Source organism: Micromesistius poutassou (assembly GCF_964030765.1).
Source record: "Micromesistius poutassou genome assembly, chromosome: 3".
NCBI lineage: Eukaryota > Metazoa > Chordata > Actinopteri > Gadiformes > Gadidae > Micromesistius > Micromesistius poutassou.
Genome location: NC_140273.1, coordinates 1,589,949 through 1,601,453, shown reverse-complemented (window position 1 = coordinate 1,601,453; position 11,505 = coordinate 1,589,949). Strand labels below are relative to the sequence as shown.

The window sequence follows — 11,505 nt, the reverse complement described above, 5'->3', positions numbered from 1 at the left end:
AGGCATTTCAGTGAAAACGGAAGGCGTTTCAGTGAAAACGGAAGGCGTTTCAGTTGAAACGGAAGGTAGTTGAAAAAATAAAGAAAGAATAGACACAGACATGCTACAGACACAGGCGCTACACTGATGTCTGCTCAACAACAGCCTACCGGTAGCCTAAGAGAAACCGCTGCATTACTCAACAATATATTGGCCTCAGCGGAGACCATCAGAACACTGTCGAATGCCACAACAATTGGGCAGCAACCGAATGTTGCAATGCCATGTGTGGACACGGACAGTCAGCTAGCATCGCTGTTCCCATCCCGCCTGCGCAGCAGCATGCCACTGCCAGGTGCAGCAGCTCCAGTCATGAGAGAACGTGCCCCACGTTATCAAGCGCAGCAGTGCTTCGGAGCATGGACATCAGGCACACGGAAAAAAAGGTAATTTGTAGGAATTTGAAATTATCTTTAATATGTTTTCGAGTTTAACTGCTGATATGATGTGTGTGAGGCTGCTGTTACCGCCCATAATCGACTCCCTTCTAGCTGCATAGGGTGACCAGACGTCCCGGTTTTGAGTTGCGTGTCCCGAGTCCCAGCAAAAGCCTGTTGGGACGCTAAAATGTCAGTTTCCACCATCCGCTATGAAATGCCCCATTTTGTCCGCGATTAGGCTACATAGCCAACGTGGTCTTCTTATAGCCCGATCATTAACTAATAACTACATATAAAGATTAAACACTCCTTAAGCCAAGTTCAGACCAAAGATTCGAGACGCAACGACTTGCAACGAGACTGTTTTAGAACGTCGCAGGGGAAAAGTTGCAGCAGTGTGAACTGGTCGTCGCAAGGCGGCTGATGCCGTTGCCAGGAGTCGCCGAAGATTGAACATGTCAAATCGCCAGGTCCAGTTTTAGAACGCAACGATGTGGCTATTTCCCTTCAGCCAACAGCACACAGCACAGAACAATTTAGGCTTATTAAATAGGCCTACAAGTTGTAGATGCTAACGGTATTATCTTTGGTTCAACGATTGTAGATAATGTTAGGCTTGAGCTGATTCATTGACATTATTTTAACGGGCCCACCGTTACACGTTAGCCGTTGTTATGGTTACATGCTGCCAGTCCGACACGTTCCCATTCCACCAGTCCTGTGCGTGTATGCAAATTAGCCATGTGCGCCAAACAGAAGAAGAAGGGCGCATGTGTCGTTGCTAGTTTGCACCCGGCGCAAAGCTGATTTCCCCCCGCAGCAACCAGGCACCACTACACTTGCGCCTTAGTCGTTCGTAATTGGCGCTGTCCAGAAAGAACGTGCTGAAATCGATTGCTCAGAGATGGATTTTCCATTTCATGCGTAGGTGCATGACAGCGTTCTAAAAAATATTGCGGTCTTTGCGAATAAAACATTGCTCGAAATCTAAACCTAAACATTTATTTAACCATGGGCAAACCCTACACTGACTTAAAAAATATAGAAACAGCGGAGGAGATTGAGGTAATCACATCCTTAATTAGCCTACATCTGTTGAAGCCGTTCAAATGAGGCTATTGATTTCCTGTTTACACAGGTGTCTGACTTATTATTTATGAAAAATGCTAATCTTTTAATCGTTTATTTAGCTTATTAGCCTATATAATACTGTTTATGCTGAGACTGATTTGCTTTTTGCTACCTGTCTGTGTGCGGGCTTTGCGCACCGTCAAGGGAAAGATGCGGTGGTTGAAAAAAGTCTTTCGACCGCTTATTAAGTTCACTCGTTGCTTATAATGGTTTATTCGTTTCCAAGTATCCTTTCCTTAATTTAGAAGACAATGAAGTTGAAGTTGTGAGTTTTTGAAATTATTGGAAGCGAGTCGAGCTGACCTCGCCTGCTGTACCTTAGGCCTAAAGTTCCTTTTTCAATTCGGCGCAACGTTACTTTTCCCAGGGACAGATTTGACAGCGATACTGCCTTCTCAGGCAGTCTGCTATTGCGCAAGCACGCAGCCGCGTGCCTGCGTCCCTTCACAAGCTCTCATTCCACACCGTACGAGACAGACGCTGGTACCATGAAGCTGTCTGCATCTCAGACATCGCTTCCGCAGGCATTTTCAAAAGCTTAGGACAAAAAAAGCCAGTGGTGGAACGAGATAACAAACGCCGTCACTGTTTACCTGTGTATGGACTAGGGCTTTGACTCCGAACTTCGTTATTCGAATATTATTTTTTTTATATAATATTCGAACGAATATTAGGCAGCCCTTAATATTCGAACCTTTTATTGGCATTATTTTTTGTAAACGGGACGTAGACCGACTCATTTCACGGATTCCTGTGAGACCAGGTTGCCTTAATTAGGCCTGCATCTGTCGCATATTTAAGGTGAAAACTAAATGTCAAGGGAAAGAGGCGGTGGTTGCAAAAAGTATTTCGATCGCTTATTAAGTTCACTCGTTGCTTATAATGGTTTATTCGTTTCCCAGTATCATTTCCTTAATTTAGAAGACAGTTTTGTTAATTTTTGAATTGTAAAATAAATAAAATAATTTTTGGAAGTTGCGAGTTTTTGAAATTATTGGAAGCGAGTCAAGCTGACCTTGCCTGCTGTACCCACGGCCTAAAATAAAGAACAGCCGAGACAATATCCTTAATTCAAACATGCCGTTTAATTTGGCCTCAATTGGCTACGGATGCGAACTTGGAATGAACATGCGCAACGGGGATTTCTAAAGGTTACTGTACATTGGCGGAGACTGCAGGAGCTGAAACATCACTACGGTAGAGCTAAGAAGGTTCTACGAGAGCTTCAGACCAACCTTACCAATGAACGACGTACAAAAGAGATTTGTATAGCAAAGAACGTTTCGGGAAACACGCAAAATGTTAAGGTAGAACTAACTAGAATGACACCCATAGGACAAATAGCAATGGTTGGTGGAATGCCATGAAGTAGGTCTTATGCAGTGTAAGCTTGTCCAGGCCCTGCAATTCAGCATGTAGGCTATGAATCGGAATGAGTTTTTAGGTAGTGGCCATCCCAAAAATGCACAAGAATACAGGAAATCACATCTACCAAATCAAAATTTTCGGGGGCAGGACCCCCAGACACCCCCGTCCCTGACTGCGCCCCACCCACATATTTAATCATCAGCTGCGACTGGTCCTACGTGTTGAAATTTAGCTTAATATCTGTGTCTATGACCTCACATGCATGCGCACTACGGTAACGCGCAAAGTGTCACGGTTTTAGTTTCAGGAAATCTGGTCACCCTATTCTCCCCCCCCCCCCCCCCCCCTTTTTTTCGCAACAGCGAAAAAAGTAGTTGTTTTATAATTAAATTAATAGCTTATCAGAGTGTGATTTTAAATTGTGCCAACAGAGTTTCAGCAATTGGCCAGGCTAATATCTAACTAGCTATCTACTACTGCATTTCTAGCATAGCCTACATTACTGTAAGTTATACTGAATGAAATGATACATGGTGGATAACTTTCCGTGGACTCCGTCTTTATTTAAAATAAAGACTAATTTTCATTGTGTTTTGGCTACTACTGAATTTGTGGTAAAACAAAGAAGAAATGGAATTGTAAGGCTGTTCATGTAGTCTAATAGTTACATTCTTATTTCAGAGCGAGGGCACAGCAGCATCACCATTTCAACAAGGACATAATACTACTCCCCAATCCATCATGGGGAGCAGTGTGCAAACAAGGTCCAAGATTATGGCTACACAAACATGGCCACATCCTCAGTGCCTTTGAATTCCAGAAGGTCTGGGACCACCAGACTGTTATAGAACGCATCAGGGATGGCTTTGGTGAGCACATTCCGGAGGATGTCAGGTAAAGGCCTATTTTTTTCTTCCTACTTTGTATGTTTAATATAATAATCTTTATTTATAGACCATTTAAAAAACAATCAGGTACAACATATTGTTAATCAAATCTAAAAGCATTTTAGTAGTAATATCCCCATCTTCTTTGTAGCATCCAGTTTCTAATGGCTTGTGGCAATACGCTAGTGTCCCCTAAGATCCAGGAGGGTCAGGAGCTGAATGGGATGTTAATCCATAAGGTTTATAAAACAAAAGCCCTGTATGTGAGACCATCAAGGAACCTTTTAGTAAGTTAGCTTTATGTTGTTAACCACTAAATAAATTACGCAAAGTATATAATTATCCTTTGAACATGAAGTGTACAGTTTATTGCTTGCTTAATTTCAAAGTCAAATTTTTGCTTTTGATATTCGATATGCTATTGATATTAGAATTTATCCTTTCTCTGTTCAAGACTGACTCGGAAGAAGAAAATGAACCTTCCCATGTCAATACCTCATCAACGCCAAGCACGCGTGCAACTGCTGAGGACAGTGATGATGATTGCCATGTAGTTGATGGTCTGCAAATCCACACAGGCATTCACAGGCATGGTACCACAAGGGCTGGTACAAGTTTTAGCAGTCATACTAACAGTATCACTACCAGTGATAATGAAAACAGCTCTGGCACCAACCATGCCGCCAGCAGTGCTTTTATGAGACCTAGAGTAATGGAAGGAAGTGATGACAACCGTGGCAATAGTGGTCTTGATGAAGACTACTCTTCATATTTATCACTTGTGGCTACCTTTCCTGACGATTCTTCAGATGATGAAGATTTAAACCAGGCAATAATTGCCAGTATGAACAGTCAAACGTGAGTAGCACACACAGAATGTGAGCTTGCCTTTTTGTCTTTAGATTATTATGACATACACATTTTGGATTAATTGGTTGCTTTTGACCAAAGATTTCACAAAATACGAGTCACATTATTGTGTTTCTGATCATTATTATTTTTGGTGTTATCTTTATAGTGCAGAAAAGGTCCCGGTTGAAGAGATACTGCTGGAACTGTCAAGCAAAATTAGCTCAAAACAGCGATGCAAATTTAATATAAATCGCTCTGCTGTCTGGGATGGAGCCATGCGGGGCTTCCAAAGGGTATCCTATGACCCCAACTTGATGATCTTTGTAAAATTCTCCGATGACATGGGGCGATTTGAGGAAGGAGTTGATTTAGGAGGGCCAAGGAGGGAATTCTTCAGGCTGCTCATGGAGACCATTACCAGGTCACGTATGTTTGAGGGAAAAGATAACAGCAAGAACTTAGCCCTTGACAGTACTGGTAAGGACTTGCTTTAATAATGTTACGCCACTTTAACCCATGGTGATTTTTACATGCAACTTTTAGCTTTTGAACTGATTAATGATTTCTTTAGTAACATAATGAAATCCATGATTTTATGTAGTAGTGAGTCTTAATGTATTATATTTCCTTCTATTCCATGGTTTTACAGCTCTAAGAGAGGACTGGTACTACACAGCTGGCAGAGCCATTGCAGTAAGCTTGGTACATGGCGGTCCACCACCAAACTTCCTCTCACCAACACTTTTTTCTCAGCTGGTTGATGGTTCAGCAAATCCTGTCCTAGAAGACATAGCTGACACAGAACTCTTGGAAAAAGCCAAAAAGGTCAGTTGGTAGTTAGTTCTTAAATGTTACATTGTATTAGAATTAGGTTACATTACAATGTTCTCTTGCTATTTTCCATGTTGAGAGGGAGTATTGGTCCAGTCTAGGGTGCCCATTGTTGAATTATTTTGAAATGCCCATCCCTACTTCATTCAACATCTTAATAATAACTTATGACTAACACGTATCCGCCATAACAAGCCATTCTGCTGCTCCTGTGATGCTAGGTATCTGAAAGTACAACCCTTGAGGACCTTGAGAAGTCTATGGCACCTCTGCTTGACTACTTGGCCAATGCAGGATGTCTGAGGCCTATGCGGTCAATAAGAGACAGGGATCTGCTGGTCGATGACATTGTCAAGTTTCAGGTCATCCATAGGGTGCAAGGTCCATTTCAAAGGTATTCAGTGCTGATTATTTATAGTCAGGTTAATCAGATAGGGTTCAGAATTGTACCCATATGTGTGTGCGTGTGTGCAGGGTTCCAACAGGTCCTTGAAATCCTTGAAAGTTTGTGAATTTGAAAAAAATTATAATTTTCAAGGACCTGGAAAGTCCTTGAATTTGACATTGCGGAAAGAGTGGGAACCCTGTGTGCGTGTGTGTGTGTGTACAGAAGGAACCCTGATTAAATTCTGCAAAATGAATATATTTGTTCAATGTTCTTTGTACAGATTCTGTGAAGGCCTCAAAACACTTGGGGTTCTGGAGAAAATAAGAAGGCATCCAGACAGCTTTCGCCCCCTGTTCTGCTTTCAGCCAAGCATACTGACTGCCGACCAGGTGGAAGGTCTTTTTACCATTCATCTGTCTCCAGAAGGGAGCAACAACAGAACTGCTGAGGAGACAGTTGTTACCTTCTGGAGAGACTATCTCCAGGATGCAGAAGGTAATTGACAGTTTACTGTTAAATGTCAGCTTAAATGTCTTTATTCTCTTATTGTATTATTGTCACGTAGCACCTTGAGATTGTTGAAAGATGAAAGGTGTGTTATAAATTCATTAGTTATTATTTTTTTTGATGCTTTGGTTTTGAGAAGTAAAATACTCTTATTGGACAATTTATTCAGTATCAGCAGATGTTATGGTTTCGTATTTAGCTTAGATGTTGTCATATACACTTTATTTGGACCAACTACCAATTATAATGTTTTTCTGTTTTTATATAAGAAGAAGAAGAAGGGCCATCCAAACTACAGAAGATATTGGCCTTTGCAACTGGAGCGTCGGTGGTACCACCTATTGGCTTTTCCCCAGCTCCCTCTGTCGAGTTCATTCATAAAGGAGATGACAGCTTCTCCTCTACACCAATGTTCCCGATGAGCAACACATGTGTTAACTGCATCAAGTTGCCACTACATGTGTCATACCAGCTGTTTAAGGAGAAGTTTGACTTCGCATTAGGAAACGCATATGGGTTTGGCAGGGCATGAATATATCTCAGTCAGTGTGTCTTTGAAAAAAGTTAAAAAGGACAGTTTTAGTTCCATTTCTGAATGCACACCTAAAAAAGATATTGCCATTTGCTCCAATTTTGGAGAGTATTGCCTCATGATGCATTTTATAGTTCCAGTTTTAAAACCAGTTAAAAAAATGTTAACCTTTATTTTTAACATAACATTTAACTCGTTAGCGTACTGTAATCAAGTTATCATACTGTAATCGTACTGTAATCAAGTTACATTGTGCAGCCAGTATTTACTTCCATAATGATCCATTAAAACAATAAAAAAACGTATATTTTAAGGTTAAGGTCCAACTAAGTTGTAAAAAAAAAAAAAAAGTTACATAACTTGGTAGTCACTGGAACAAATGTAAGAGTGAAGAAAACACATTTATCCCATGGTTTCCATCATTTTCAAGTGGATTCACTTCTTGAATAAAATTCATTGTGGTCTCATTAATGGTTACGTCAATGTCTGGAATAATGACATTATTATTGGTTTGAAGTTCAGGCAATGGCCCTTCTTCATCAATGCCATAATGGTTATCAACCTCAAAGATGTCATTTACAACTGGATGAATTCCTAAGCTGTTTATGACACCAGTATGCCACAGCTGAAGAGGTGTCTGCCCCCCTTGTGTGGAGAGGCCATGGTTGTTCCACTGGTTGATGAATTCTGTTACTGCCCGTTCAATTCTCGGTAAATACACATAATGCAGACAAAAAAGATGTACTTCATTCAATGAATCTAGTATACTGTGTTCCTCCATGAACACAAATAGGTTAATAAAGTGTCTAGATACTACTCTATTAACTTCAGCCCATAGTCTCTCAATTCTTTGGTTGTGTACTGAAACACCTGTTATAACACCGTTCAACCCCCTTCTTTCCAACATAAAACGGGCAACATGTATATTTTCCATGCCATGATCACATCTGACCCTTAAGGGCAAACCAAAGTTCTCAACTCCCTCTACAAACAATGACAAGACACTTAAGGCTCTGTTATTTGTTAAGCACCGCAAGTATATAATTGTCCGGCTGAAGCCATCAACACAGCCATGCATGACCATCCGCCACCTAACCAGCTTGTGGTTGCCGTCAAAATGCCTGTTGGGAGATAAGAATAAGCATTATTGTCTAATATTATCTACAACAGTAAAATACAACATAATGAAGCAGTAATATGATTCCAAAAACATAATATATAATAGTAAAACACTGAAAGGGATCGTTATACTGCACAATGAGTACTTTTAGTATATAATAATAGTATATAGTATATATAAGTACATTTTGTTGGTAATACTTTTACTTAAGTAAGGTTTCGCATGTTTTTACTTGTAGTGGAGTATTTTCAGTGTGGTATTAGTACTTTTACCTACGTAAAGGATCTGAATTATTCTTCCACCATGTGAACTTACCATAACTGGTTGGGGGCCTGAACACTATAGACCCTTCGGCGTATAGCATGACGACGTCTAAATGACCGCCCAATGGGATCCACTTGATGCAGGCTCTGTCTGACCCGCCAACGCTGGACCCTTATGCCACGTGATCTTAGGCTTCCAAGTACATATGCTTCACCTGCATTTGGAGTGTTCTGAAGTATGTTGGTCACAAGGCTGTTCAGTTCTTCATTTGTCAGTACTGCATATCTTAATGGCTCAACTCCCAGAGTTTGCCTGTGGCGGTAGAGGGTTCTACGACTGATTCCAAAGCATGTTGAAATTCTCTGCCATGTCATGCCAATGGACACACAGTGCAAAATCTGTTCGGCGGCTATGGTGTATCGGGGCCGACCTGGATGGCCAGTCAAGGTTGTTGGGGGTATCAGATGGTTGGTCACATCAGTGGATATCTGTCTGGCCTCATGTCCCTGCAGCAAGTTGCGAAAGCATCTATACAATGATCCGAGTAAGTTACTGACATCCCTATTATCAGGATCATATCTGGACACAGCAGCAATAAATGCAGATAGAGTTCTTGTATGATCATCAAGCACCCTATAAAGCCTCTCTTGACCACAATTGCTGGACTCTTCTCTCTGCAGTGACTCAATGCAGTGCAGAGCATCTGTAAAAAAACTTGCCACATCCTCTCCAGTGCCTCTCACCACAAAAAATAAACTTTGGATTTGAAAAACAAAGAGGATCAGATGAATATACATTGTAATTTAAGTTCCTGATCTTCACACTTCAGTACGCTAGTACCCGATCTTCTCATGCAGCTGCTTCGGTTAAGCTACCTGTAGGCTGTTGAGCAGACATCAGTGATTTTCCAACCACCTTCCTGTTCAACTGAAATGCCTTCCTGTTCAACTGAAATGCCTTCCTGTTCAACTGAAATGCCTTCCTGTTCAACTGAAATGCCTTCCTGTTCAACTGAAATGCCTTCCTGTTCAACTGAAATGCCTTCCTGTTCAACTGAAACGCCTTCCTCTTCACACGCCTTCCATTTTTTACTGAAATCCTCACACACGAGTGAAAAACATTCACATACAGTACATGTTTTTGAGTATATAGTATATATAGTAGTATTTTCAGTATAGTATGTGAATGGTTTCATATGTGTGTGTGAGAGGATATTTTTTAGCTGTGTATATGAGCACATTTTACTAGTATGTGTGAAAGCATTTCAGTAGTCTATGTGAAAGGTTTCACTAGTTTTTATGCAAGCTTTTCAGTTGTGTATGTGAGCGTATAATTTTTCAGTAGTGAGTGTGAGAGTGTTTCAGTTGTGTATGTAAAAGCTTTTCAGATGTATGTGTGAGAGGTTTTCAGTAGTGTGTGTGAGAGGTTTTCAGTAGTGTGTGTGAGAGGTTTTCAGTAGTGTGTGAGAGAGGTTTTCAGTAGTGAGTGTGAGAGGTTTTCAGTAGTGAGTGTGAGAGGTTTTCAGTAGTGTGTGTGAGAGGTTTTCAGTAGTGAGTGTGAGAGGTTTTCAGTAGTGTGTGTGAGAGGTTTTCAGTAGTGTGTGTGAGAGGTTTTCAGTAGTGTGTGTGAGAGGTTTAATTTTCAGTAGTGTGTGTGAGAGGTTTTCAGTAGTGTGTGTGAGAGGTTTAATTTTCAGTAGTGTGTGTGAGAGGATTTCAGTAGTGTGTGTGAGAGGTTTTCAGTAGTGTGTGTGAGAGGTTTTCAGTAGTGTGCGTGAGAGGTTTAATTTTCAGTAGTGTGTGTGAGAGGTTTTCAGTAGTGAGTGTGAGAGGTTTTCAGTAGTGAGTGTGAGAGGTTTTCAGTAGTGTGTGTGAGAGGTTTTCAGTAGTGTGTGTGAGAGGTTTTCAGTAGTGAGTGTGAGAGGTTTTCAGTAGTGTGTGTGAGAGGTTTTCAGTAGTGAGTGTGAGAGGTTTTCAGTAGTGTGTGTGAGAGGTTTTCAGTAGTGAGTGTGAGAGGTTTTCAGTAGTGTGTGTGAGAGGTTTTCAGTAGTGTGTGTGAGAGGTTTTCAGTAGTGTGTGTGAGAGGTTTAATTTTCAGTAGTGTGTGTGAGAGGTTTTCAGTAGTGTGTGTGAGAGGTTTGATTTTCAGTAGTGTGTGTGTGAGAGGTTTTCAGTAGTGTGTGTGAGAGGTTTTCAGTAGTGAGTGTGAGAGGTTTTCAGTAGTGTGTGTGAGAGGTTTTCAGTAGTGTGTGTGAGAGGTTTTCAGTAGTGTGTGTGAGAGGTGTTCAGTAGTGAGTGTGAGAGGTTTAATTTTCAGTAGTGTGTGTGAGAGGTGTTCAGTAGTGAGTGTGAGAGGTTTCACTAGTTTTTATGCAAGCTTTTCAGTTGTGTATGTGAGTGTATAATCTTTCAGTAGTTTGTGTGAGAGTGTTTCAGTTGTGTATGTAAAAGCTTTTCAGTTGTATGTGTGCAAGGTTTTCAGTATAGTATGTGAATGAGTTTGGTTTCATATGTGTATGCGCATGCTTATTCTGAATAATGTCCCATACGGCCCCTCATATAATAGTGTGTCTGATATGTATATATATTTTGTATTTAGCGTTTTATATTTTGACTTCTTTATTGTTGTTGGCATTGTTAATGTTTGGTCCTCGGGCCAATAAAGCTTTTTTGAATTGAGGAAGAGAGAGAGAGAGAGAGAGAGAGAGAGAGAGAGAGAGAGAGAGAGAGAGAGAGGAGAGAGAGAGAGAGAGAGAGAGACACACACACAGAGAGAGGTAACGAGGTGTGCTGATGAGAGGAGGAGGTGAGGGGGAGGTGAGGGGGAGGTGAGGGGGAGGTGAGGGGCTCTCAGCAGTGGAAGGGTAAGCCACAGGGTCTGGAGGCAGATGGATCCTTTCTCCACCATTAGAGATCAAAGAAGCACCAAATCCGCCCAAAAATCCCCACATGCCTCTTTGTGTGTGAGCACATGCATGTGCGTGTGCACGTCTGTTGTAGTACACGTGTGTTCTCCCATGTGTGTGCATGTGTTTGTTTGTGCGTATGTGTGCGTGTGTGTGTGTGTGTGTGTGTGTGTGTGTGTGTGTGTGCGCGCACATGCATTCCTGTGTGTGTGCTGATGCACGTGTGCCTAAAGAAGAGTCTAATTGATTCCTTTCCACCATGCCTTCATCACCGTGACTCTGTGCCTGGTCTAAAGGCAGA

General features: G+C 41.4%; 2 protein-coding genes across 2 annotated transcripts; one reads left to right on the top strand and one right to left on the bottom strand.

Annotated features, from left to right (window-relative positions):
• Nucleotides 1-49: 49 nt before the first annotated feature.
• On the top strand, nucleotides 50-6,932 carry LOC311340726 (uncharacterized protein). The gene is made up of 9 exons (XM_084465601.1): nucleotides 50-425; nucleotides 3,600-3,812; nucleotides 3,957-4,092; nucleotides 4,260-4,663; nucleotides 4,824-5,134; nucleotides 5,307-5,482; nucleotides 5,710-5,882; nucleotides 6,157-6,371; nucleotides 6,656-6,932. Exons 1-9 carry the CDS (start codon nucleotides 127-129, stop codon nucleotides 6,913-6,915), a joined length of 2,187 nt encoding a protein of 728 aa, XP_084321727.1. The 5' UTR covers nucleotides 50-126; the 3' UTR covers nucleotides 6,916-6,932.
• A 349-nt stretch (nucleotides 6,933-7,281) lies between these two features.
• Nucleotides 7,282-9,202, bottom strand: LOC311340727 (uncharacterized protein). Its single transcript, XM_084465602.1, has 2 exons — nucleotides 8,351-9,202; nucleotides 7,282-8,036 (listed from the first exon to the last, which is right to left on the bottom strand). The coding sequence occupies exons 1-2, from the start codon at nucleotides 9,094-9,096 to the stop codon at nucleotides 7,283-7,285; spliced, it is 1,500 nt and encodes a 499-aa protein (XP_084321728.1). The 5' UTR covers nucleotides 9,097-9,202; the 3' UTR covers nucleotide 7,282.
• Nucleotides 9,203-11,505: the final 2,303 nt, after the last annotated feature.

Bases quoted from the DNA above. Each gene is read 5' to 3' on its own strand.
- LOC311340727 (XM_084465602.1), bottom strand. From the start codon at position 9,096: ATGTATATTCATCTGATCCTCTTTGTTTTTCAAATCCAAAGTTTATTT. The intron at 8,037-8,350 runs GTAAGTTCACAT...ATCTCCCAACAG, and splicing joins CAGGCCCCCAACCAGTTATG to GCATTTTGACGGCAACCACA.
- LOC311340726 (XM_084465601.1), top strand. From the start codon at position 127: ATGTCTGCTCAACAACAGCCTACCGGTAGCCTAAGAGAAACCGCTGCA. The intron at 426-3,599 runs GTAATTTGTAGG...TTCTTATTTCAG, and splicing joins TCAGGCACACGGAAAAAAAG to AGCGAGGGCACAGCAGCATC. The intron at 3,813-3,956 runs GTAAAGGCCTAT...TCTTCTTTGTAG, and splicing joins CACATTCCGGAGGATGTCAG to CATCCAGTTTCTAATGGCTT.